The following is a 27,615-nucleotide window of genomic DNA, read 5'->3' as shown; positions in this document are numbered from 1 at the left end:
CGGCGAGGAAGCAGAGCCGGGGAGCGGCGGGGCGGGCGGGAGGCCCAGCAGCCCTCCCGCTGTGCTCGGCCCCCCTCAGCCCGCAAGGTAAGCGCTGTCAGAGATGCTGCCGGTCTCGGTCCCTGCTTGTAATTAGCTCTTGACCCACTTCTGGCTCTCAGGGGCTGGGTTTTGTTGGGGCTTTTTTGCTTCCTTGCTCCCTTTCTCCTCTTCTCTCGTCTAACGAGAGCCTGAGTTTCGCAGATGGTTACAACATGTTTTAGCCATTTCGCTGCAGTTTTGTTGGTTGTTGTTTTTTTTCCTCTTAAAGTCGGGAGGGTTTGGGGGTAAACAGAGGGAAGGGACAGGCCTGGTGTCGAAATGTTGGCCTGCTGGCTTTACGGAGCGGGGCCTGGCAGCCAGGCCCCAGCCCGCCCCGGCCCTGCGCCACTGGGCAAGCTCAAGGTGCTCTGCTGGCCCACGGCTATTCTCTACCCGCTTTCCTCTCTCTCCCCTTCTTTCCCCTCTTCCCCCTCTTCTCTCTCCTCTCTTTTCCCTTCCTCTCTTCTCTCTCCTCTCTTTTCCCTTCCTCTCTTCTCTCTCCTCTCTTTTCCCTTCCTCTTTCCTCTCTTCTCTCTCTCCTCTCTTTTTCCCTCCTCTTTTCTCTCTTCTCTCTTTTCCCCTTCTCTCTTCTCCTTTTCTCTCTTTTTTCCCCTCCTCTTTTCTCTCTCCTCTCTTTTCCCCTCCTCTTTCCCCTCTTCTCTCTCCTCTCTTTTCCCCTCCTCTCTTCTCTCTCCCCTCTTTTCCCCTCCTCTCTTCTCTCTCCCCTCTTTTCCCCTCCTCTCTTCTCTCTCCCCTCTTTTCCCCTCCTCTCTTCTCTCTCCCCTCTTTTCCCCTCCTCTCTTCTCTCTCCCCTCTTTTCCCCTCCTCTCTTCTCTCTCCCCTCTTTTCCCCTCCTCTCTTCTCTCTCCCCTCTTTTCCCCTCCTCTCTTCTCTCTCCCCTCTTTTCCCCTCCTCTCTTCTCTCTCCCCTCTTTTCCCCTCCTCTCTTCTCTCTCCCCTCTTTTCCCCTCCTCTCTTCTCTCTCCCCTCTTTTCCCCTCCTCTCTTCTCTCTCCCCTCTTTTCCCCTCCTCTCTTCTCTCTCCCCTCTTTTCCCCTCCTCTCTTCTCTCTCCCCTCTTTTCCCCTCCTCTCTTCTCTCTCCCCTCTTTTCCCCTCCTCTCTTCTCTCTCCCCTCTTTTCCCCTCCTCTCTTCTCTCTCCCCTCTTTTCCCCTCCTCTCTTCTCTCCAGTTTCCCCTGGAACAGGGAGAAGCAGTTGACAAGCCTGCAGAAAGCAGGACCATAGACCCCTTTTGTGCCATCCTCCATGACATTGGTATGGAAACAGAGCAAGGCAGTAGTGTTTCTTCTTAATTAGGATAAAATCAGCTGTATAAACCCCACTGCCATTTCCCTGGTTGTTTCAAGACATGGTTTTTGTGGGATTAGCGTTGGTTGGGCAGCTACAATGGCAGATCTGGGCTTGGTGGTCCTTGGCTACTACCAGTGCACACCAGAGCAGAAATTCATGTTTGCTGCAGGCCCAGGTGGGTTCAGAGCCTGGTCTGGCTATGTTCATACTATCTGAGGCAGGCAGCAGTGCCTAGCTACCACCAGACAGGGCTGTGAGCCCCACAGTAGGTGACATTGAAGACAAGAGTGCAGGCAGCAGGGCTGTTTCACCAGCTGCTGGCAAGCATCCACCAACTGTGCTGCTGCCTGTGGTGCCATCAGCCTCTGAGGCTGGCCTTGCTCTTGCTGAGCACCAGCAATGTCTTGAAGCATGATGTTGGTCTTTTTTTGTGGGGTTGGGTTATCTTTTTGTCTTTCTAAGGCCAGAAACATGGTTCTGGTGTTTTTGTGTGCCAGTGCCCTCCACTGTGGCTTTTAAAGTGTAGCAAAGGCTACATATCTGAAAGATAAATACATTCCTGCATGTCTGATGAAAGCAAGTGATCAAAGCTGCTCTTACACCAGCTGAGGAAGATGAATCAGGTCCCCGAGGCTTCCCTGTGCCCTTCCACCACCCACACACCCTGCAGCCCTTGCCCTGCAGAACAGGGAGAGCAGTTAGGGACAAGGGATACTTCAGCCCTGTGAAATGCTGCAGGTTCTCCCTTACTGGGAAGTGAAGGCTTCAACATAAGGCAGGACGCCATGGGAAAGCAGGCTAGGGAGATTCACTCCTTTCAGGGTTGTCCCCCCATCCAGTCACACTCAGCTAGCCCAGATTTTGTGCCAGGATTTTTCCATGTCCTGGGGCTGTGGGATCTTGCAGTTTGTGGGTTATTCAGTGCCTGTGAGAGTTTTGTCAGCATCAGAAGTGGGTGGGAAGTAATTTCTGGAAAGCAAACATGCTTTTAAGGTTATCTGAGATCATTGCAGGCATTTTCATATTCCACAGATATCTGCAAAGTGACAGGGAATGCTGCCTGTGTGTGAGATGCCTCTTTGGATCCTACTTGAAGGTGTTGCTCTTCCAGTTTCTTACTACTTGTTGCCTAGCATTCCAATTACATGAGTACTGAAGTCTACACTGAAGAGGCAAAAAATATCAGGTCTACACTGGCCTTTGCAGCATGGGTTGTCCAGTGAAGCAATATTAGTGCTGTAAAATGTGCCATGCAGGGAGGATGGAAGGATGTTCTCCTGGCTCATGTAGTCCTTCATGCCATGGCTGCAGAATAATGTAAGATCAGCTATATGGTCAGTGTGGAAGAGGAGCATTGCTTCTGTGTTCTTTTACTTCTTTTTTTCCAAAAGCCATAAAAATATTCCCTGCCCTAGAGGGCTTAAGATGTGAGTTAGGAAGGTGGCACATTGCTCCAGTCTTCTCTCTGGAAGATACCCAAGGGAGAGGCTAAGTGCCCACGGTGACAGCAGCCAAAATTCTTTGTGGTGAAGTGTGAAACTCTGGAGTTGGTATTTCCTTGGCTGTGTTTATTTAGGTTGTAGACTCAAAACAGTTCCCACATTTGCACTTGCTCTTCCAGGATTCATCTCTGACAGCTTTTTTTGAGGCAAGTTGTGTCTAGTGTTTGTGTAGAGAAAGCTGCACTTAAGGCAAGTGTATTTATGTACTTTTATCTGACCCCACGGCAACAGCATTTGTTGCAACCTCAAGCTGTACATCTGTCTCCATTTAGTCACTTCTGCCATTCAGTGACCTCCTGAGGAGGGGAGTTGGGAAAAGGAAAAGTGACCTGTGGGTTGAAATGGAGACAGCTTTGATAAAATAATGATAATAAACACCCCACTGCCCCCTAACATTAATACAAAGGACACAAAGTTCTGCTCAGCCCAGGTAGCGATGGGGAGCCGTGCCCTTCCCAGCAGTGGATGCTGGATGTTGAGCACCACTCCTAGCAAAAGCAAGACTGACAGCAAACAGGAGAGCTGACCCTGGGAGCAGTATCAGGGGCAAGACCCTCCAGGGATAGTGACCACTGAGGTGAAGAGATCATGCCCAGTAAATGTAAATGTATAGTGAGTGTGATGTTTATGGTATGGAATACTTCTGCTGGCCAGCTTGGGTCAGCTGCCCTGGCTTTAGCACCTGGCTAGCTCAAATCTGCTGAAGACCGTGATCACTATGGAGACCTGCATACCATGGCTGTCCAGGAACAAAAGCAAAGTGTCTTATTAACTTTGTTCTTACCAGCTCAGGTGCTGCAGTGTTCTCAAAAAACCCACAGCTTTCTTCAACAGAATTCTGATTCAGTGATTCTCCCCCAGCAAAACCACAACAACATCCTTGTGGCAGACTGCACACTCTGCATCCGCTGGCTCCCATCCTGCAGACGGATATCAGCAGTACCAAAGACCTTAAAGGACTCAAGCAAAGTTCTGTCCTCACCCCTTGTGATCTCCCCTTAATCTATACCCTGTGCCATTTCAGAAGTGCCATGACCAGTGAATAAAAACCCCTTCCCTTGTGTGTTGTGCACCAAGGAAGGTGAGTTTCTTTCTCATGCTAGCATTTCCTTTTCTAGCAGTGTAGGCAAATACAAATTCAATTCAAAGAGCCAAGACATCTTACCCCTTTCTGGAAGTGACAGGGAGCACAGCTGTGCCTGCATTGCAGAGTCTCTCTTCTGTTTCTTCATGACAGAAGTTTCCTAATCAAAAACAGATAGATGGTTCAGTGTGGTTTGGGGCAGTGCATCCTGACAAGTCTTTGTGCTGGGAAGCAGATGAAATACCTGATGGATTTTGCAATTAGCCACAAGAAAACTGCACATATGAGCCCAAGCCCAACACCTTTCCTCTCTCTGGCCAGACCCTGACCTTTCTTGGACAGTTTTTAGGGAACTTTAGGCCTTGCTTCAAATTTGAGTGCTGAAGTCTAGCTCCACTAATCTGCATAAGAATTTCTTCTTCATTTATGCTCTTCCTGCAGCTTCCCAGGAGCAGCCATCACCAGCAGCTGCCAACTGTAAGCAGGAAGGCTGGGCAGGCTCCCTCCCAGCTCCCAGGCAGGAGCCCTGGAAGAACTTCTCCAGGTGTGGGAAGCCTCACAAGGGAGCAGGGATGGTTTTTTTCCCAGGAGCCTGGGTCACTGAGCACCCACATGGGAAGGTTATTTGCTGAATTAATGCACATTGAAGCACTGGATGCATGAGCAGAAGAAGGAGGAGAAGGAGAAAGGGTGATTTGAGGAGTTGCCTCAACATTTTTGAGAGCAGCCCAGGCCTGACTGCTCTGTCCCTTTAGGAAGGGCCTCTTCACTTTATTACATGCAAGGGCTCCAGCTGGTTATCAGTAATCTCTGCATAGTCATAGGTGCAGGGGGGATATTAACTTCATGAAGCTTTCTGGCAGTATCATGATCTGACTTGAAGCTGCAGTGCCTTTGGAAATTACATTGGGCACAGCCTGTGCTCTCCAGCAGTCTCTGTGCCAGAAAGGGGATCAGGCTACAGGTTTTGGAGGATGTTTCAATATGCTAAAGCATTCCTTTACCCTCATGCTTCGATGTGGGAGACCTAAGCTGTTCTGCCCTACACATAACTATGCTTGCAGGGTAAGCTAACCAGAAAAGTCCAAGGAAACTTTGCAGCATAAGGCAACACAGAATACCAGGATAATGGCCTCAGTGTTGGGTCTTTTTCCAAAAGCTGAGGCTCTTCAGCAGAGCAGAAACAACATCCTGAAGCACTGCTGTTGGAAGAGGTTTCTGAATCATCTGTAAAATGTCCAGCAGCGTGGGGATTTCTCTCGGGAATTCCCATCCACATACCATTGCCAGCATTGCTCAGAAAGTGTTCAGCGTGTCCTGGGCTTCATTTATTCTCAGGGCCATCTCTACAGACAGAGCACTGCTGTTGTAACAGCTTCTATCTCCAACTCGAGCTACTGAGGGAGGAGGAGGATGAGGTCGTTTTTCCTCCTTTCTAACCAGGTGTCTGTTTTCACCACTGAAGCCCTCAGCCCCTCCATGTCTCCTACCTTGGCTCCACAGGGATTGTGCATGGGTATCAAAGCTCAGCTGTCCTGCAACAGAGTCTAAGCAAAACCATATTTAAAAACACTAGAAGTTTTGCAGGTAAAACCAGCAGTGATGGAATCAGATCTCCCTTCTGTCTGACCACATTAGTTTTACTGAGATACTTGAAGTGATTGTTGTTGTACTGTTTAGCTCCTATTGCACAGGAAGGAAATAAGGCTGTCATTTAAATCTTAAGTTGATGTGAGAGATAGAGAGGCATTTATACTCACAGAGGGCTAAGCTAATAGGAAAGACATCTTTAAACTTCTCCATTTGAAGAGTTTAGTAGCTGATCATTTGCAGTACAGTTCAACAAAGCCATAATATCTCCTCCCAAAGGCAGAGTGAATACACTACATAACAAACTTGAAGGAAACAAGTTCTTTTCTGCCCATGTTATGCCTTTCATTAGCTTCACTCAGCCTGTGCATGATCCTTTTCACAGAGAGTCAGAGGTTAACAATGGAACTGGAAAAAAAAAAGACCAAAAGCTTCAGAGGTTGTAGGCTCCAAAGGGATTTGGTAATCTTTAAATCCCATCTGACACCCAGTCCAAAAATCTCCTGAAGTCAATAGAGAGATTCCCTCCACTGAACTCTGGACTGTGTTCTTGCTTTCTCCACAGAAATTTCTTCTTGGCATGGTGCTAAACTAAAGGCTGTTGAATATAGAGGATCAGAACTCAAAGTTGTCCTGGTTTCAGTTGAGAGAGGGTTCATTTTATTCCTAGTAGCTGGTACAGTGCTGTGGTTTGGATTTGGGGGAGAGTAATGTTGATAACACACTGCTGGTTTAGTTGTTGCTAAGTAGCCTTTATCCTAAGTTAAGGATGTTCCAGTTTCCCAGGCTCTGCCAATAAGCAGGTGGAGAAGAAGCTGGGAGGAAGCACTGCCAGGCCAGCTGACCCAAACTAGCCAAAGGGATATGCCATGCCATAGGATGTCATGCTCAGAACATAAACTGGGAGAAATCGGCCAGGACAGGTCGATCACCGCTCAGGCATCAGTCAGCGAGTGGTGAGCAACTGCATCGTGTGTCACTTGTCCTGTTCTTGGGTTTTCTCTCTCTCTTTTCATCACATTCCTCTCCATTGCCATTATTATAATGGTTTTTTAAATGATTGTTATAGTTTAGTTGTTGTACTCTTCTCAATCCATGAGTTACACTCTGGTTTTGGGTTGTCCCCATTCTCTTAGGCGTGGGCAGTGAGCCAGCAGCTGCTGATTGGGGTTAAACCATGACAGAAGTACTTTGTAGCTTTTTTGCCCTGGCTACTTCAGAGACCATCACGGAAGTGTCTTAGTGTATGAAGCATTGCAAGTTTGTTTCTGAAAAGTCATGTCTGGGTGTTTGCCCAGGATTACATCCAGTGAGAGGGGTGCTCAGGTAATGTGTGTGGCTCATGAGGTGGAGCTGTGCCCCATGGCTGAACTTGTACTTTGTGATCACCAGGGTGAATTTAACAAAAGGAACTAGTTCTCTGGAGATGCTCAGTAGGTGGAATAAGAGTTTACAATATGATGGGTGCAGCTCAAGTGTGTGTTGTTCATCTTACAAGCGACTGGATGGAGATGTCCACAAGTTGAAACATGCCTGAGAAGTCAGTTCAAGGCCAGATGATCCTAGGGTCAGGTTTATAAAACTGTTGAGAGGAGCAAAAGGCAGATGCCATGCAGGGAGTTTGACACCTGATCTTCACAGGCACTTCTGAGTCTGGCAGGGGACCACTCAGCGGCTTTACAGCCCAATTCCTGTCACTCTGACTTGCACTGTGCAGTCCCAGTGAGTCACTGTCATGGGGCAGCCGTCATTTAAACTGCCACCTGACCAAAGGTCTTGGGGAAATGACACTGCCAGCACCACACAGGACAGCATGGCACGAGTCCCAGCCATGGCCCTGAGCTGATGGTGAGAGCTCAGGGTTTTCCCTTTCCCATCACACCAGTTATGGCTGTCAGAGCACCATGACTCAGCAAGCAGAGCTGGCCCTAGTGATGTGGCATAGAGGAAAAAGGATGCAAACCACAGGGAGAGATGTGTGAGGGTGCTGAGCTGACTGTCAGCATTTCCACGCTGGGAGCTTGTATGGGAGGGAGCTGGCTTGGCAGCAGCCCCAGCGCTCTCACGCAGGAGGCTGCAGCTGTCAGAGCACTCTGGGTGGGTGCATCCAATAGCTGTGCTCAGGACTTGCCTACGTGGGGAAATTTCCCCCTTATCCCCCTGCAGTTATCCCAGGATAAATCTCCCTGTGGACATGCTTGTTATAACGTGAGATACATACAAATGTTTGGTAAGTCTTCTGCAGAGATGAGTTTTTAAGTTACACAGAGGAGATTTATGTTGCAGCTCAGCAGCACAGCACAGTGTTTTATCCTGCTTCCCAGCAAATAAGTCGAGGTTACACCCAGAATTTTCTATGCCAGAGGTACTTTCAGGGGCAAATATGTATCCTTTTTTTCTGATCAGCAGAAATGTAAAGCCTCAGCCTTGCCCTACAGCACAGGGCACATCATTTGCTTTTACAGAGTTGCTGTGGGATACAGGGTAAAGGTTGTGGCACTGCCTTATACTTCCCTGTGATCCTATTCAAGTGGTTTTTAATTACTGTGGTCATTGTTCTTCATTTGAGCTTTCTGTTGAAGATGCTGTGGCTTAAGTTGGGAGAAATCCTTAGACTGCTAAAATCTCCCCAAACTTTCTTTACCAAGCTTTCAAGGCAGATTCTGTTGCCAAACATAATTCCCATCACTTGAGTGCTTAGTGCATTCTTTGATAGCTCTCCTACTTGGGATTTTAGCTCCTCCAATGTGATAGAAGGAAAATAGCTGGGGAAATGGAGCATTGGGCTTGTTTCTCTGTACTCAACAGTAACAGACTCAGATTTGCTGGGAGCAAGCTAATCAGCACCCCTGTATGAGGGTGAAGATGGCTGCACTTCCTGAAGCCCACTCAGCATTCACCCACCACTGCTGCTGTCATTCTGAGTGAAGCTGGAGCAGAGGCATCCATCACCAGGGATCATTTGGCTGGACCAAATGTACTGACAGCACGCCCAAAATAAAGTGATAATTTTGATGTCCTGATGGGAGGGAAAAAAATCTCCAAACAGTAACTAACATCTCTAAATTGTCTTTTAATTTTCAGTCTTTTGAAACAACAGCAGCCATGTGGTAATGGGCTGGATGAAGTGGTTTGATAAAATCAGCAGCAACGCTTCGGAGACAAGCTGTAGAGTGGAAATTACTCAGCTAGGTGTGTGGTGAAGTCCAGATCCAAGGCATCAGTATGAAGCTGATTAGTATTAGAAGGTCCAGAGTGAACTAATTGCAAGTGATTGTATTCCCTGGCATGTGCCTGAGCCAAACCTCCAGACCTAAGCAGTCTGCCCTTTTGACAGGTGCAGAAATTACCTCTGAAAGACAGTTCATGTGCTCTTACCACCTTGAGAGACAGTTCATGTGCTTTTCCCTGCTCCAGCCTCAGCAGGAACAGTTGAGTTCCAGAAACCCCATAAAAGCCTCTGGTTTGCACAATGCAGTTTCCAGAACTCTGACCAGTATTTCTTTTCCAGTCTCTCAGATGGAGTTATTTTAGGGTTATTGCCTGTGTGAAACTGTACCACGTTCACAAGAGTCCTTTCTCTTGTTTTCCAGTTTGCTGGGAAATCCTGGCCTTGCAGTAAGGCAGCTGACTCTTGTTTCCAGTGTGACTTCAAAACTTGGAAATGGCCTCTGTCTCAGGTTAGTCCAAACTGTAACTCTGTGCTAACCTTCTACTTTCTTGCCTCACCAAAATTCAGCCAGATTTTTCTGGCTGTTTTCTTGCTTCTTGCTTTGTACAAAACCCTGAAATTCTCGAGAAACCTGTTCCTCGGTCCTCCAGCTCACAGTCACTGAGGGATGGCTGACAGCAGGTATTTCTCTGTAGTGCTGTCCCCCTGAGTATTTCTTCTCCCACTTCTTCAGGCACTTCTGTGGGTCGAAGCATACCAGTAGAAGTGGATGAATCCATGCCGTGGTCCCCATTTCCTGAGCATGTCTTGGAAAAGGATTTGCCGCCTTCTGGAGATGATACTGAGGATGAGGAGTCCCAGAGACCATATGTCACAGGGATGCCTCAGCCTGTGGCTGATCCATCATGCCTCTGCAGAGCACCAGCCCATCATCAGTCAGCACCATCAGTAGAGCCAGACAGCAGCTTGTGGTCAAGATATACCAATCCTGATGGAGATGGACACTTCTGTCCCCCTGGTGAATCAACAGCTGGAGTAGTTCCCTCCGAGATGCATGCTGTAGCAGTGGACAGAGCAGACGTGCAGCCAAGATCACAGCTTTCAGCTGACACCGAGCACAACTCCAGTAAATCAGAGCAGAGCTTGTCTGATGCCCCTGAGGTCTCTGTGGAGGAGAGCTGCCAAGGGAGTACACAGTCACAGCAACCCTCAGGAAGCTGCCACCTGGCAGAACTGGGGAAGGCGGACATGGGGTGTGACTCCCAGTCACAAGATGTCATGGGCATCAGGCATCTGGAGCCTCCCTTACCACTGGTGTCTGTGCTGAACTCCCAGGACCTGCCAGGACCACTGATCTCCAGGGAGTTCTTAGGACCTGAGCAGCAGCAGTGCCCTATGTGCCAGCGCTTGCCCCATCCCAACGCCCCCTCGCAAGCCCATGGCTGCTTTGGGCACCGCTGCCCGGTGGAGCAGCCCCTCCAGGGTCCGTGTGAGTAGCACTGCTCAGCCCACAGGGGTATCCCAGCCACCATTCACCAAGCTAATGTTTTCTTACTGTACTCCATGGCAGTGCACTGCATGCAATTATTAACCTTTTTACCTGCTGTGTGTTCTGTATTTCCATGTTTTGGGGTTCTGTAGCCAGACTCTCTGGTGCAGAACCACTGAGCCAGATCAAGAGTTCCAAAGCTCACAGCTCCTCATCAATTGAAGGCTAATAATTTTGCCTAGAAACTAGCCTTTGTCAGTCATGCTGAGCAGACACAGCCTTCTCCCTGCTGTTATTTCATATTCTAGTCATTTCCTTCCTCCTTGCATCAGTCATTCAGCAGCCTCCTATACCAAGCTAATTCCTGTTGTTTTCATAAGCTTTCCTTGCTCCCGCTTGGGTCCCCAAAGTGCAGAATTTCCTGCTGAATCAGGATGGGAGGTTACCCTTGATGTTTGTCAATAGTAGCTCCCAGCATTGTGCCCAAACTGACCCATGTGTTCTATTTCTGTGTGAAAAGAGCCACCACATCCATCATCCTCATATATTTTTTTCCCCTGTTGTCAGCTCCAAATGAAAGCTCATTACTTAAAATGGAGCCCTCTCAGCTGCTGGTGATTGTATCACTGAGCACTGGTGTGACTCTATCAATATGGGTGTTTTGGCTCTTGGAGACTACACAGTTTACAGCCTGCTGCTAATTAGTATTCCTTTGCAGTCTCTGAGATTTTTATCTCTTATGAAGTGAGCTTTGAACATTCAACAGCAATATCATTGTTTTAATATAATTCATATTGCATTAGACTCATGAGACCCTGACCTGTTTTGGGCTGGCTTTGTAATAAAAAGCCAGTTCTGATAACCCTTTTTGTTGTTTTCTTAACCTTCTCTTGACTCCACTGCATTTATATGATGTCTGTTTGAGGAGTTTTGTCCTTCCAGCAATGTGCTCTGATTAGGTATGTAAGGGAGAGGGGGTTCCCAAGCCTCAGTTTGCACCTCTGATCTTGGGACTTTGTAAAGGGGAAGGGGCTGCAGATTAACTTTCGTCAGTGTCCACAGCTGAACTCTTGCAAAACATCCTCTGGTTTTCTTTCTGTACCTTCTCCTTTCAGTTCAGCTTGAAGCAGACAAAGGCCTAGTTGCACAACACCCCTCAGTGTTTACCTCCATTTACCTCCTCCACATGCAGGCATCGTGAGAAGTAGGACGTTTACTGAATGAGGCCATTTTGTTTTCAAGCAGGAACTCTGAAAAGGCTTTCTTTAGAAAAATCACTACCATTTCAACCATATCCAGAGGGCAAAAAGAATGAAATAAACTCAGATGGCTGGAGCAGACTTGGGCAGGGCCAAGAGGCTGGCAACAGCACTTCTGTTTCTCACATGGCCGGTACAGCCTAAATCACCTCCTGACAGCTCCTTGTGCTTCAGATAATCGTTGGGCAGTGGCAACCCACAACAAAGCTCTGCAGATTGTGTGTTGCAACATGCCTCACCCAGCAAATAGCAACTGTGCCCATAGGCTCTGAGCTGGCTCTGGACACCTGCTATTTGAGATGCATCAACAGAAGTGCTTCTGAAGTGAAAGAACTGCTTGCAGCAGTGCTGTGCGCCATGGGACTGCTGGCTGCTGGGGTGTGCAGACACCAAGGCTTGGCTGTGTCGTGTTTCTGTGCATCCACCAAAATCCTGCAGCATCAGACAGATCCAAAGGAAGCTGGTGAAGCACTGGCCTAAAAACCTGGAGACCAAACTGATCTCCCACAGCCCTGCCACCTTCCCTTCTCATGTTTGCAGATGTCACCAAGTTATGCAGGAGTGCTGATTTACTTGAAGCTAGGGACACTCTGTAGAGTGACCTGCACAGGCTGGATTGATGGATCAAGGCCACTTATATGAGGTTCAACAAAGCCAAGGGCCAGGTCCCACAACAACCCTATGCAATGCTACAGGCTTGGGGCACAGTGGCTGGAAAGCTGCCCAGTAGAAAAGGGACAGGGAGTGTTCATCAATAGCTGACTAAATATGAGGCAGCAGCATGTTCAGGGAGCCAAGAAGGCCAACAGCATTCTGGCCTGTAGCTGAAATAGTGTGGCCAGCAGAAGGAGGGAAGCAATTGTTCCACTGTACTTGGTACTGGTGAGGCCACACTTCAAATACTGGGTTCAGTTTTGGGCCCTTCACTAGAAGAAACAAGTTGAGGTGCTGGAGCATGTCCAGAGGGGCAATGAAGCTGGTGAGGAGTCTAGAGAAGCATTGTGAGAAGAGACTGAGGAAACTGGGGTTGTTCAGTCTGAAGAAAAGGAGGTTGAGGAGAGATCTCCTCACTCTCTGCAGCTACCTGAGAGGGGATTTTAGCCAGGAGAGGGTTGGTCTTTTCTATCACAGTATAACTAAGGTTGGAAGAGGCCTCGAGGATCATCGAGTCCAACCTATCAACACAGACCCCATGACTACACCATGGCACCAAGTGCCACATCCAATTCCCTCTTGAACACCTCCAGGGACGGTGACTCCACCACCTCCCTGGGCAGCACATCCCAATGATGAACGACTCGCTCGGTGAAGAACTTTCTCCTCACCTCGAGTCTAAACCTCCCCTGGCGCAGCTTAAGACTGTGTCCTCTTGTTCTGGTGCTGGTTGTCTGGGAGAAGAGACCAACCCCCACCTGGCTACAACCACCTTTCAGGTAGTTGTAGAGGGCAATGAGGTCACCCCTGAGCCTTCTCTTCTCCAGGCTAAGCAACCCCAGCTCCCTCAGCCTCTCCTCACAGGGCTGTGCTCAAGGCCTCTCCCCAGCCTTGTTGCCCTTCTCTGGACACCTCCAAGTGTCTCGATGTCCTTCTCCCAAGGAACAAGTGATAGGATAAGAAGAGGTTGCCTTAAGGTTCACCAGGGGAGGTTTAGACTGGATATTAAGAAAAAAACTTTCACTGGAAAGGTTGTAAAACATTAGAACAGGCTGCCTGAGGAGGTGATGGAGGCATCACTCCTGGAGGTATTTAAAAGGTGTATAGATGTGATGCTGAGGGACCTGCTGTAGTGGTGACTTGGTAGTGCTAGGTTAATGGTAGGACTTGATGATCTTGAAGACCTCTTCCAACCAAGATGATTGTGTGACTCTTTGACGTTGCCCAGTCACAGTTTCATCAGGAATCTCTTTGCAGTTGCTTGGTTGGGGATGGTTTTTTAAGTGTCGTCTCCTGTAATTGGACTTTTTCATTAGAGCTTTGTGTCCCCTCTCTTCTAAAAAACAAAAAATGAGCCCTCATGGCTGCTAGGGGAGGGAAAGCATGACCCCAAAATAGCTTAAAGGATTAAAAAAAAACTTCTAGGGGTGGAGGAGGGAGAGTGTTTGAGTACTGCAGCTTTCAGAACGCCATAATCATGCAGTGCTAATAAGCCCTGCCAGGCTGGACTTTGATCTGCACACAGCAGCTTGAAAGTGCACAGAGCTGCTGCCTAATGAAAACTGCAGGCAGAAAGACTGAAAAAAATGGTGGTGGTGGGAAATTCCTTTTCCCTGTTTGGGAAACAAGCAGCTTACCATGCTTTCCCTTTCAGTTTATGCCAACAGTTCCCCTGCACGTTAGTTATCCAGCAGCATTCGGTGTGCGCGGCTTTGCAGAATTACTTGAGCAAAATTGTGGCTTTGGGCTTCCCCTGCAGCCTCCTGGATAGCAACAGGAGCAGCAGCAAGGCCTTAAAAGGTCACTTAGGCAGAAAATTCATACAGGGTGAAGCAGCAAACCAAGAGATTCTCTTATCTCTTTTTCATTTACAATAATCACAGCCTGTTTAGCCTCAGCGTTGCAAACTGATTTGTTCCAGGACTTTGCATCTCCTTTCGTGAGAGCACTGAGATGATTCATTTTCACAAGTTATTGCCAAAAAGAAACTTTAAAAGGGGGGGGATTACAAAATAAAGCAGCTGAAAACACTGAGGTGTGGTAAGTGCAGGGACAAAGCAGCCCTGAGTGTTTAACTGTTGTGCTAACAGCCCAGCCCAGACTGGGAACCTGAGCCTCACCATATGTGAATGGGAAATAGGAAACTTCAGATTGTAGACCCTTCCTTAATCTGGGTCTGAGATACCTGCAAATGCCTCCAAACTGCTCAGTTTCCCAAGACATGAAGGGAGGACGTGCCTGGGAAGGAATAAACACAAATGAAGGCAAAAAAGTCTTGGCTGGAACGTTAAGTTGCTGTCTTTTGTTTTCTCACCCTCGCAGATGGCAGAGCTGCTTACCAGCGCTTCGCACACGTATCACAGCCGCTTCCTCCTGCGCCTGGGCCTTGCATCCGAGTTGTCCGCCCGGCCCAGCAAGTCATCCCCAACTACTCAAACTTTCCTCCTCCCAAGGGCACTGCAGAGCGACCGCCCCAGAGGATGTGCTCCTCCCCTGGGCCTCCTCGCTTCCCGTAAGTGTGCCTCGAGGGCTGGGTTGTGTGTGCTGGGAGCTCTGATTTTGCTGGACTTTCAACCAGCAGCTGTGATACTTTGCGGCATGAGTGTGCCCAGGCTGCAGGGGTGCCTGCAAGATGCTGGGTAGTTGTCTTTATTTGCTGTTTCACACTCAGCAGAGGCCTGACCTTACCCTAGAGAACTTCAAAGCTGGATACTCGATATGTTGTTACTGCACACCCTGAAACGTGTGCCTTAAGGAAGTTAAACACTTGAAGGTTAAAGGGATGAGGGCTTGAAAAATATCTCAGTTGAAACCTTAGAGCTTTGCTGAAGAGCAGAGGTCAATTTGGCAGTTCACTGCAGGCTTCAGCTTTATGCTGCACCAGCCTGGGACGCCTCAATCATTGGCTTCCACTGATTTCCTTCTTATCTCTTCTGCAGTGCAGAGAAAAAGGGAGAAAATCTGGTCTGTCACTGCTATCTCTCCCTACATTGCAGTTTGTAGCCTGTTCTCTGCTGTTTCATCTAGTAATAAACCATGTCTAGCACTTCTCAGCCCAGGCTTTTTGACTAGATTTCCCATCTTAATTTACTAGGCATTAGATCTGCCTCCTTATAAGGACGTTATGGACAGATAGGCAATACTGTCTGTTCAGGGCTTTCTCTGGACTCAGCTACCTGAAGACAAATCAAAGCTTCAGGTATTGAGGACATCTGAAACCAGGCCATTTTTATTTAAGTTCCACCATGCTTTCAGAGGTGCTGAACTCCCAGGCATCTGTGTTTGAAAATGTCCACTTCCATGACATGCTCCTGGCAGAAAACTGGGAGAATAGGTGGGAGAAAAAAGGGTGGATGACCAAAAAGCCACACTGCTCTGGCCTGTGAGGAGTTAGGGTCTGTGACAGAAAAGTGTCAGTGAGATGAGGCAGTACCAGCAGCAGAGATTGTTGCACTCAGGAGTTTGTATGAGTTTGTGGGGGTTGGGCTCTTCTCCCAGGCAACCAGCACCAGAACAAGAGGACACAGTCTCAAGCTGCACCAGGGGAGGTTTAGGCTGGATGCTAGGAAGAAGTTCTGCATAGAGGGAGTGATTGCCCATTGGAATGTGCTGCCTGGGGAGGTGGTGGAGTTGCCATCACTGGAGGTGTTTAGGAGGAGACTGGATGGGGTGCTTGGTGCCACGGTTTAGTCGATTAGGTGGTGTTGGGTGATGGGTTGGACACAATGATCTCGAAGGTCTCTTCCAACCTGGTTTATTCTATTCCAAAATGGAAAAGTACTACTTTGCAACAGTAACATTTCCAAAAAGACTCCTAATAAGTAGTGTATTTGTTAGATAAGGTGAAGTGTTGGGAAGATCATAGTTTCATTCAGGGTTGGAAGGGACCACAAGGATCATCTAGTTCCAACCCCCCTGCCATGGGCAGGGACACCCCACACTAGATCAGGCTGGACAGAGCCTCAGCCAGCCTGGTCTTAAACACCTCCAGATCTGTAAATTGACCCCAGGGTAATTTATTGGGTTTTTTTTGGCTGCTGCTGAGGTATTTGTTGCTCTTCTTGCTACTTTTCTTCTGCTAAAAGAAATGCAGACTATGTGAGGTCTGTCCTGCGGCTGCGTGGCTGGTGTTTCCATGCTGATTCCAGGAACAGCAGTTATGTGCTGGTAATATTTGCCTATAGAGTATTTTGTAACAGAAAACATCTGTACCAAAATGAGTAAACCAAATCTTAATGTGACAACAGAAAGCATGCTGTGACCAGCCTGTCATCATTCATTTAAGGAAGGCGAAGGCAAAGGGGAAAAAAAATGGAGTGGGCTTGATTGACTAAACATCACAGCTCTGTGGGGAACAGCTCTTAGGGAAACCTAACACTTGACCAACAGATTCAGCCCAGCAGACTCAAAGCACACCTCACATAAAAAGCTCTACAGATTCCCCTTCCTATTGGCTTGAACTATGAAGGCAAAGTGGAGTAGGACAAGAACAGCTAAACTTGCTAGAATCATCACATTCTCTCCCTTTGTTGCAATGGAGAAGACATTAGGCAAGGTTATTGTAGAGCTCCCTGACAGGAGAAACCCTCCCTGGGTCTGCTCTTGCTGGTCAAGTAAATTGACTTTGTTCTCTTCAGCCAAACTCTTGAGTTTTGTCCAAAACTGGAGACACTCCAACCTGTGCCAGAGCTGGAGTAGCCTCATACACACATTTGTCCTAATCCCATCCCCACCTTATGCTGTGCCTCCAAAGCTGCACAGAAACCTTCTGAGAGTATCTAAGGCACCAGGAAGCACCCTTTAGATAATAGGAAGATGTCACCCAAGTGCCACCCTGCTCCCACACATGCCTAAGAAGCTCCACAACAGGGCATTATTTCTCTCCCAGAAACAGCCTTTGCCTCTGCTGATGGCAAACTGAAGAGCTTTCAGCTCTGAGCTGTATTTACTTCCTCTGGCTAATGTGCTTCTGCAATCAACTGCTGCTTGTGGCAGGTGGTCACCAAGGTATCTGCTCAAAAGATGCTGTAATAACTAAGTAGGAATGTCAAGCCAAGGCAAGAGCCTTACCTAGTTAATATGCAGATGAAGTTCTTAGTGTGTAGTTATAAAGCAATCTCAATTTCACCTGGAAAGAAATCATTTCTAAGCCCTGACTTGCTTTGCTTTGTAGAAACCAACTCTACAACCAGCTACCTGATGGTCAGATGCCCCCCCAGGCCTGTGGCCCAGATGAAGCATGCTGTTGTCCTGACAATTTTCCTTCTCCAGCTGCTGTCCCGAGACCTCTCAGTAACCCTGCAGCTAAGGGAACTCTGAGAACCAGCAATTTGCCCGAGGAGTTGCGTAAGTGGTTGGCAAATTTGTTCTGCGCAAGATTTTACAGCACAGCCTGACAGCTTTAGGTGGGAAAGCTCTGGGGGTGGGAAGGCAAGAGGAAAGACACAAAGGCAACAAGAAAAGAAAACACTGAGTGTTGCCACATCTGTAGGGTAGGAGTGTTTGTGTTTGGTGGGAGGGAACCATTCCCCTGAATCCTGCAAACATAATTGTCATTAATGGCTTGTTGGTTTGTTTACAAAAAGTAAATACCATCTAGAGTGTTTTCATGGCTTCTTGCTAAACAAGATGTCCCTTTGAGGCAGGAGGCACTGAAGCTTACAGTAAAAGACTAATAACAAACAAAGCCTTAGGGATAAAGCACTTCTGCCTGTCTCAGACCAGACAAAGATGTTGAGTCTTGACCTCAGTTTCTCCTTGACGTGCCGAGTGGAGAGCACTTTAGGCTGGGAGCCCACACTGAGGGCTGAGGGCAGCACAGGCACTGACTGAGGTGCTTCTCCTGCCACCAGCCCCTGACATTAGGTTTCAGCAAACTGGCTTCCTCCTAGCTGTGCTGGCTAGCAGGTGAGGTATACCATAGCTAAGAACTCTCCACATCTCTCCTGAAGTTTTGATTTTTCCTTTGTTCTTCATTTTGTGAATCACCTTTCAAATCCAGACAGCTGCATCTCTCTGGCCTGGGGACAGACTCTTGGATAGACTCTGTTTTATCAATTAGTGTGTCCTAGATACAGGAATTGCTGTGTAAAATTGTGTCATTTGTGACACATGCACAGCTGGATTTGATTAAGCAGCTGCTTTTCCCTTTCCTTGCTAACTAAACAATCCCTTTAGTTAGTTTCTTTAATTAGTAAGAAAACTCCTGCCACGATGGCAAGGACAGCTGAAGATGTTGGTGTCATCTGCCACCCATCCTGCCTGCACAAGGGGTTAATGCTGCTGTAGGGTGAGGCAGTAGAGCACCAGTAAGGGCTCCTGCAGCCCTCAGTCAGATCAGTGAGGTGTGGGGGAAAGCTGTGCTGGTTACAGCCAGTGCCAGTGGCAGGAGCTCTGGGTGAGGGCCCAACCTCCTGTATGCCAAAGAGTTGAGGAAGAAGCAGCTGTGGCAGCAGGGCAGGGTGAGCAGAAGCTGAAGTTACCCTCTACAGCTTCCACAGCAATACTTGCCAGCAGCAAGGCAGTAGAGGCTTAGATTTAGAACAAGGTTTCTGTACAGGGGGTTGAGTTCAGCACCAAGCCACAGCACCATCCACATCCTCTTTGGAAGTAATCCAAAGAGGCACAGGTGAGCAGAACTCCCTGGTGGGAAAGGAGGGTTGTGAGAAGCCTCACCTTCTGAATGTTGCATTTTAATGCATCACATCTTCATATGGACTCTCCTAGGCAAGGTCTTCATAACCTACTCGGTGGATGCAGCAGTGGAGGTTATGAAATTTGTGAATTTCCTGCTTGTAAATGGATTTCAAACTGCTGTAAGTATTCCTCCTGGAACAAAATTGCTTTAACCAGGGTAGGAAAGTGAAGCTTTTCTAAAGAGCAGAGGCCAGACACTGTCCATTTAAATGTTCTTCTGTTTATCATCACCTTTTGCAGGTTAAAAGCTACAACTAAAATGAACTAGCCTTGCCTTTAAAAGTTATGACTTAAATGATCTACCTTTTTGTTCCTCATACTATTCAAAGCATAAAATTGGGTTAATGTGTTTTAGTAATGACCCTGGAAAACTTCATTTTGTGGCACCAGATAGCAGATGGGCAATAGCATGAGGTTGTGTGAGCTATTCCATTAACATTGTCTCTCATCTGAGCAGTAATGTCAATATTATAAGAAAGGTCACATTCATTTTCACCCCATCCCAGCTTTCTTTCCTGCAATGCCATTACACTGTTAGTTCTCCACATGGCACTACCTGTCTGCTAAAAAATGCTCTACAATCAGTGTATTTCACCCAGTTTCATGAAACAGCCCATCTCAGGTTTTCATTGGCTTTCTTGCACTGGTAAATGGGATTCTAAAATCTCTGGCCTGAAAAGGTCTGTGTCCTACTGTCTAATCCCATAAACCATCCAGCTTTTCATTTAACTTCCCCTGGGTTTGCTTCATCATAATAGCCCCAAGGGAACCATCCCCAGAGGCTCTAGGAGTCAGTGTTCATCAGAATCTTGATTCACATTTTCTTATTTCAAGTGCTTGTGCTTTCTGACCCCTCAGCCTTCACTCTTTGGCTTCAGTTCAGGAAAGCATTTAAGCAAGTGGCTATCATTAAAGTGAACAAGGCTCACTGGGGGGCTTTGCACATGCTTATTTATTTTCATGAATCAAAAGATTTCTTCCAGATACTGTAATTGTACTTCTCTCCAGCAGTTCTGTATTATGCCCAATTCATGTGAAAGCTTTGGGCACCACAGAGGTAGGGATTAGAAGGCTCATTAACAGCACCTTTGCTGGACAGGCAAATCTTGGAGACTGATGCAGAATAATAAATGCAGCAAAATAGCCCCAGAGTGAGGGAACAAATATGCTCTGTGCTTTCAAAGGACTTGAGAGCAGAGCATGATTCTTCTGTCAAAAGCTTGGAGAAGTTAATATTTACTCCATGGATTGCCGGTTGCTGGGCTTACTGAATGTGCAGGGAAGTGAGTGGTGTTGCTTGTATCCAGCCCTATGAAGTGCTCCACCCACCTCTCTGCTGCTGCAAAGTCTGGGTGTGCAGTGTCAGTGACCTGGCTGACTTCCAACCACACAGCCTGACAGCTGAGTTCAGTGTGAAGCTAAAACTTGACACTGCTCAGTATCCACCTTTGCAGCCAGACAAGAGTGGACGTTTGTAGCCATGCAGATGAAGAAGGTGGGCAGCCACTTTGCAGACTTTGCCTGTTTGCTCTTTGTGGGCATGGGTTGTTCCTGGTTCCACTGAGGAAAGAATGATGTGGGAACTGGGGAGACAGGATGGCAGGCCAGCTGAACAGGAGCCCAGCAGTGTGCCTACAGCACCCCTACTCCACCTGCCAGCAGTGCCTCTCCACCTTGACCAGGCTGCAGGGGAAGTTGTGTCCCTTTCCTAAGGGAATTAGGCATGCACATTAGGAACTGAGGAGCAGTGCAGGTGCCTTTGCAGTGCCACCACATGGGAGGAAAGATGAAAGGATGCTCACCACAGCCCCTCTCTCTTTTGCAGATTGACATCTTTGAGGATGCAGTGCGTGGTATTGACATCATTAAGTGGATGGAGCGCTACCTAGGTGATGTATGTAAAGGCAACTTCACTTCTTCATGGCAGAGGTGACCTGAGGAAAGTGGTGGAGTTATTCTAACAGCAATAGGAGCAGAATCAAAATTCAAGACCGTGCTGTTGTCTTCCATATCCCTCTAGAAATGACAGAGGCCTAGCAAGAGAGAGCATAGGGAAATCTCACTCACCTCTATCTTCTGGTCCCAAAGCTTTTTCTTTAAGCAATGAAGTGCTAATCTGGCATTCCTGCCAAATTCTGATGGGGGCTGTTACATTCATCCTGGAGCTGCCATTGGACAAGTTGTTGCTCCATCTCATTTTTAAATAGTGTGCTTGGTTAAAGCTTTATCTGTATTGCATAGTAGTGGCTCATGTTCATTGTAGCTTTTACATTGGTGCCTAGAATGCTGCGGGGTTCTTCTGGAGAAACCATCCTGTATGCAAACTGGTATTCTGTTAGTCAAATAATGGATTTGCTCTCATCACCTTGTATCTCTCTAAGCAGTTAAATAGAGATTTATGTTGCTGCCAGTGCAGTCCCTTGCAGCTTACTCTAAAGTTTAGCTGAGCATAGCAGCTCAGCTGGACAGAAACTGGAGATTCTGTTGCTCAACACATGCCCTCATGGGGGAAGCCAGGTGAATTTGCCAAGAACATCATCATCATCACTTCAAATACAGACTGGCAGATCACCTTTGGGTGCACAGTCAGTAGGAGAGACCAGTATGTGCAAAGAGCAACCCCCTGCCACCACATGAAGCTCCTTCTCTGTCTACCTCCCCCAGAAACGTTTGGTTTCCTCCACTGTCTGTAGAGGCAGTTTCTAAATTCAAAACCCTTACACATGTGAGGAAGAAGGGGCTGCTTGGACACAGGCAGGGGGATGTGTGCAACTGGCCATGGCTCTGCAAACCCTCAACATCTGTAAGTGCTTACATGCATGTCAGGCACAAGCAAAAGTAATTCTGGAGTATGTTAAGTCTGTGTAAGGGATAATGGCTCCTTACCGTATTTGACCCTGTGGTGGGGCAAGTTCCCTTGATACTGCACAGAAGGAAAGAGTTAATTAGGTGCCAGGCTGACTATGAGCCACAGGCTTGGAAGCCTTACGTAGCCTGATGTGATAGGGATGAAAGACAGGCCCTAGGTAAACACAAGCAGGAGGCTTTCATCTGCTGAGCCTCTTCACTGCCCCACCATTAAGGATCAGACATTTCCCAGATATGAAGGATGGCCCCTCTGTGGAAACCTGAGCTCACTGGGGGGCTGGGATTAAACAGGTCACAGGTAGAATCCAGCCTGTCCCAGAAAGTCAAGGAGCATTTCCTTCTGCCCGGTGCAGCAAGATGGGACAAAGCTTCTAGGTACCCTTAAATCTGCCCCAAGCCATTTGCAGCAGCCCCTCCTCTCTGCACAGCCCCCCACTCCTCTGCACAGCCCTCCCCCTCTGCACACTTTGCCACTAGGATCAGCAAGAAAAATCCTTACTGTTGCCAAGAGCCCCAGATGTAGCTTCCATAGACCCCTGCCTTTGGTGGCTTTATGTATGAAAAGCCCTAGATGGATAAATGGATGCACTTTTGCATAAGCTGTTGGAAAACATTTAGGTCTGAATTTGAAGCTCAAACTTTCCTCTGTGTGTACATAGCCACACTGATAAAAAGTAGCTTTTTATTACAGGGATTCCAACTGTAAACTGGTAGCTGCTGATACATCTCTTGACATTTAGATTTTCCTATATTATGAGATCTTGAGAAATAATGAGGAGGATGAGTTCCCCTGTATTTCCTGCCAGAATGAATGAGACCCTCTGGTGTTTGCCAAGAACAGAAAGATCACTTAAAACACAAACTGGCAGCTTTCCGACCTGCCTCTCCCAAACGCGCTGGGTTTCATCGAAGTGCTTTTCTCCCCGACAGAAGAGCGTGATGATAATCATAGCAATCAGCCCAAAGTACAAACAGGATGTGGAAGGGGCTGAATCCCAGCTGGACAAGGATGAACACGGCTTACATACCAAATACATCCACAGGATGGTAAGCGAGGCCGTGCGTTTGCCGCTTGACAAAGGCTCCGTCTCTCTCCCTCGCAAGACAAATCGGTCTCCAAATGGCAGGTTCTTTGCTTTGTTTGCCCTAATCCCCACAGTTAAACACCCGCTCTGGAATTCATTAATCCTCCCTCTCATCAGCTCCCTATGCTCATTAACATCTGCTAAGAGGTTCAAGGAAGAAAAATCCTATTCAACATGCTCATCTTATTCTCCATGTTCTTCATTGTTCAGTGGGGTTTTCCCTCCTTCACCTTCTCGAGCCTTTGTTGCCCTGTCCTGCACTCTTATCCAGCAGTGCCTGACCTTCCTCCCTATGAGCCAGCCCCTATTGCTTCAGCCATCCTGTAACTGAGGTCTTTTCTGGGGCAGCAGTAAGGCTGACTGGAAGGTGGAGGTGTAAAATGAAGGCCAGAGCTGCACGGGGGGGGCTCCTGTGGAGTGCAGGGTAGCAGGGGACCAGCAGGGGTCACAGATGCCCATCTCTGCAGTCTACCACAGGATGGATATTTAGCCCAGAAGGGCCCACAGAGCCATGAAATTCTTCCTTTCTCCCTCAGTTGGCAGTTTGCTGTCTGTCTCAGTCTATAACCCATCTGATTCCCCAGTTTGATCCTGCAGTCAGACTTCTCAGAAGCTGTCGCCAATAGCTGGGCTCTCAGCAGTTGTTTACTGTCCTTACCATCCCTGGGGTGCCTGTGTTCAGGGACACAGTGGACAGGCCAGGTCCCAGCTCGGACACGGGTCACAGACTGGTTCCTAGCTGGGACACAGAGCTGGCCTCCAGCTGAAATCTTTCACCCTGTTGGAGACTTGAAGAGGGGCCTTAGTCAAGTCAAGCTTCATCAGTGGCAGTCAGAGTTCATGGATTGCAGCTAAACCCACAGTTATTTCACACCACAGAACTAAATGTTCAAGAAACGCTGACAGATCTTTCCTGTACCCTTTCTTTAGCAATGAAGAATCAGATTAAGTGGCCAAACACAACAGTACTGAGTCCACCAGCAACAGATCAGATCACTTAAGAGAAGAGCAGTTTAAGTAAGCAGCAAACGTTTTTGTGCATAGGATTCAGGTGCACACAGAGACAAATGAGTTTGTCCTGACAATAAACCAGGCAATCTGTTCTATTCTAGATGCAGATTGAGTTTATACAGCAAGGAAGCATGAACTTCAGATTCATCCCTGTGCTCTTCCCAAATGCCAGAAAGGTGAGATACATGCATGCACATATTCTTGTTGCATCATTAAGCACATAGTACTTTGATCACAGTGCACCAGATGAAATCTCAACCCCCAACCCCTCAATTTCTTGCTTCTTAGCATCCCAGTAGTAATATTCCAAAGCTGCACTTTACATGAAGAGTTTTGTAAGTTTATGTACATCCAGATAAAAACCATTTCCCCCACAATATAAATCAGTGCTTAAATCTATTGCTGCTGCTGAATGTACAACTAAAACTGAAATTGTCTTGAGCATTGGAGGAATTTAAATAGGGAGAAACAACCTATCCAGCCAGCATGCTTTTTATATTAACCCTTTTCTAATCTTGTCCAGATGGGATGCTGATGAGTGAGATGAGAGAGATTTATGACTGATGTGAAGTGAGGATCTGGAAGAGGGTGGCTTGAGAATATAAAAATAAAGAGGATGATAAATATTAAAGTACTAGGCTGTTGCTTGAACTTTGATGAGCCCATCAAAGGCAAGCTAAGATGATTTTTTATTTTTAGGACTTGCAATTTCATCTGCTCTCTGTATTGGTTTTGAAGATTCATTAGAGAATAAGTAATGCAACAGATTCCCCTTGCTTCTTCCTCACTCTGAAAGAATCTCTTGGATTTATCCAAGGCCAAAACACTTAAATGCTTCAGTACCAGTTGAGAATTGCACTCTTCCCCACATGTGGAACGGATGCATTGCATTCATGTTCACTTTTCGAGGCTAGATGCTCTGTGCACTGTTGGGTAGCTGTCATTTTACCCCCAGGTACAGCTGCATGTTAGAAGGTTATGGAAATATTCTTTGTGTTTCTTTGGATGCTCAAATTTTGGAACATGAGTTCAAAATTAAACATTATCAATGATTGTAGGGCTGTGAGGTCCCAGGAGGTTCCACTCCTTGTGGATTGGAGTGTGACAAAAGGCACCCATCTAATATAACCTTGGTGGTCCCAGCTTCATTGTGTTCATGGGAATTAGCCAACCCCTTTGAAAAGCTGCATCTTCCCTAGGATGCAGGAAGTGGCAGGGGTTTGACCCTGCTAATCAGGAGATGCAGTAAGTAGCCTCTCCACAAGCTCAGCAGTGGCTTCAACCTCCTGCTCAGCAGGTGGTCAGAGGACACCACGCTTGGCAAAGGAGGGTGCAAGGGGAGGGGAGACAAGGCTACCAGGATGAGAAGTGCTATTTCCCTATTGATTCTCCTCTGAAGGTTGGGCATGTTGTGTGGATCCTTCAGCAGCTACTAAGGTGGTGGCCTTTCCCTGGCAGGGGCACTGAAATGTCTCCCTTCTCTTCCCAGTGTTTATTTTCACAAGCCTTTAGATGCCTGTCAGTGAGATCAGACTCCCTTTGAAACATGGTGAAATTAGCCAACCTGATGGCAGAAGAGAGAGGCAGGCAAGCTGTGAGATCACACAGAGTTCATTTATTTAGGAACCCAAATACCATTCCGAAGCCAAATCAAAATGTGCCTAGAAGAGACAAAACGAAACCTTGCTTGGTAGGGTCTGATGGAATCTGCAAGGTTCTGGTAGAGATTCAGGAGGATTTACAGGATTTTGATGGGGTTTTTCCCCCTTATTTTTCAGGAACATGTGCCCACCTGGCTGCAGAACACTCACATTTACAACTGGCCAAAGAATAAGAAGAACATCCTTCTGAGGCTGCTGAGGGAGGAGGAGTACATCGCCCCTCCAGTCGGACCTTTACCAACGCTCCAGGTTGTGCCGTTATGAAGGCTGTTACTTAAAGTGCACCACAAGTTGTTGTTAAGGGGTTGTTCTTGGCAGGGAGACAGCACTCTTCCAGATGGCTCTTTTTGATGACAGAAGACACTCTTTCTGCTGAAGCAATTGGTTGTCTTGGGTAACTCAGGCTTGGCTTGTAACCTCTACCATGTTCAACATCTATTTCTGAAGCTGATGGGGTCCAGAGCACTCTTCTCTAGATTTATAAATAAGCTGCAAATGACAAGACTGCCCAGTTTCATTTGAACATCTGGTCTTAACATGCTCCTTTATCAGTCCACACAGCAAACAAAATACCAGAAATGATGTTGCAATAAGTGTAAAATAAAAATGGCATCCTCCTTTTTGCTCAGGGCTTCTCTATAAAGATATTCCTGCTTTGGATAGCATTAGCAAACAGCCAATCTGTATATACACCAGTAAATACATTTGCCTTTTGTAAGGCAATCTTACAGACTGCATCAGCTTTGGGGTTTGCTGGGAACAATGGAGAAATGGTAACTGCCTGTTGGGTAATGCAAGTTTTCCTTGGCCTGTCTTGCACAAAGACACTTTCTTCAATTAGAGTACTTTCAAATCTGAAACCTCTGGAGTTCCATTTCTTTGCAGCTTGCCCCAGTGGGTATGGGTGTGCTGGCAGCACCATGGAACACTACAGGATATTCTAGAGCAGGCCTTTAGCTTCATCACTGCTCCTCAGCCCTTCTTAAAAATGGGGACAATTGGCATTTGGAAAGCCAGCAGCTGCTGAGAGGAATAACACTGACTCCTACGACTTGTGTGCAGTATGGAACAGTACAATCATCGGAGACGCTGGAGAGCCACGGGGTGCTGGCAACCAGGGAGGCTCAGTGACATCACCAGTGCTACAAGTTGAACAGTTTTTTTTTTGCAGAGCACTTAAGTACAACTCTGGTGAGGATTCTTTTTTTGTAAAACTGCCTTAACCTTACTGAAGTAACAGTGGAGCCTTTGGCTTAAAATTCTGCCATGCCAGCAGCAAGGCTCCGTCAGACTGTGTTGGGCAGTGCTGCTTTTTGCTGCCTGGGGGGAAGGGATGACAAAATGCAAAACTAAACTTCCAATTAAGAAATCAGCTTTCTAGTTTATGGTGACAACCCTACCATCAGGACAGAAATCCTTCTTAAAAGCTCATCAAAATGAGGACAAAGAGTGGGGTAAAGGTACCTGTGTCGACCTGCTAGAAGGTAGGGAAGCTTTACAGTGGGATCTGGACAGGTTAGGTCAATGAGCCAAGGCTCATTGCATGAAGTTCAACAAGGCCAAGGGCCAGATCCTCCACCTGGGTTACAATAACCCCACAGCAAGCTACAGACTTGGAAAGCTGCAACTTGGAGAAGGACCTGGGGATGTTGGTTAACAGTCAACTGAATATGAGTCAGCAATGTGCCCAGGTGGCCAAGAAAGCCAGTGGCATCCTGGCTTGGATTAGAAACACAGTGGCCAGCAGAAACAGAGAGGTGATCATCCCCCTGTGCTCAGCATGTCCAGACAATGGCAAAGAGACTGCTGAAGGGCCTGGAGCACCTGGCCTATGAGGAGTGTCTGAGGGAGCTCCCAGATGGGACTGTCAGGGGGCTGAGAGCTTTTGGGGTGCACAGTCTGGGCAAAGCTGGAGGAGAGGCATCTGTAGGGAATGAGGCTGTGTCAGTTTTGCTGCTTGCAAAGCAGCATATTAGGGAATGCAGTTAAGCATTCAGAATGATTAGCAAGGCTGGGTAGTAAATTCCTTTCATCATTTTGGCTGTCATCCTAAAATATGTGCTCTAGATTTACCACAGATTTGCTTGGTTTGGGCCAAGGAATTTCATTAAGTAACTCCTGCATCATGTGCTACACAAGGTTGCATTAAATGGT

General features: G+C 47.4%; 1 protein-coding gene across 7 annotated transcripts; it reads left to right on the top strand.

Moving 5' to 3' along the window:
• On the top strand, positions 1–27,615 carry TRAF3IP2 (TRAF3 interacting protein 2). Of its 7 annotated transcripts, none has more exons than XR_010990030.1 (10): positions 1–87; positions 9,160–9,246; positions 9,472–10,227; positions 14,463–14,652; positions 17,314–17,486; positions 18,867–18,955; positions 20,662–20,730; positions 22,635–22,751; positions 23,720–23,806; positions 23,883–23,951. XR_010990030.1 is itself a non-coding variant. In XM_068160547.1 (10 exons), the coding sequence occupies exons 2-10, from the start codon at positions 9,231–9,233 to the stop codon at positions 25,723–25,725; spliced, it is 1,632 nt and encodes a 543-aa protein (XP_068016648.1). In that variant the 5' UTR covers positions 1–87; positions 9,160–9,230; the 3' UTR covers positions 25,726–27,615. The 7 variants fall into 7 exon arrangements, 4 of the variants coding, with proteins under 4 accessions (XP_068016648.1, XP_068016650.1, XP_068016651.1 ...); XM_068160547.1 differs by lacking the exon at positions 23,720–23,806 and adding an exon at positions 25,579–27,615 and having other exon boundaries at positions 23,902–23,976; XM_068160549.1 differs by lacking the exon at positions 23,720–23,806 and adding an exon at positions 25,579–27,609 and having other exon boundaries at positions 9,472–10,221; positions 23,902–23,976.

Source organism: Melanerpes formicivorus, unplaced genomic scaffold (genome assembly GCF_026170545.1).
Source record: "Melanerpes formicivorus ecotype bairdi unplaced genomic scaffold, bMelFor1.0.p_v2 SCAF_50, whole genome shotgun sequence".
Classification (NCBI taxonomy): Eukaryota; Metazoa; Chordata; class Aves; order Piciformes; family Picidae; genus Melanerpes; species Melanerpes formicivorus.
This window is presented reverse-complemented; position numbering and strand designations above follow the sequence as displayed.

What these genes read in the sequence shown, in the direction of transcription:
- TRAF3IP2 (XM_068160547.1), top strand. An exon ending in CCTGGGCCTCCTCGCTTCCC is followed by an intron (nt 14,653 to 17,313) that starts GTAAGTGTGCCT and finishes TTTGCTTTGTAG; the next exon opens with AAACCAACTCTACAACCAGC. An exon ending in CCAAATACATCCACAGGATG is followed by an intron (nt 22,752 to 23,901) that starts GTAAGCGAGGCC and finishes GTTCTATTCTAG; the next exon opens with ATGCAGATTGAGTTTATACA.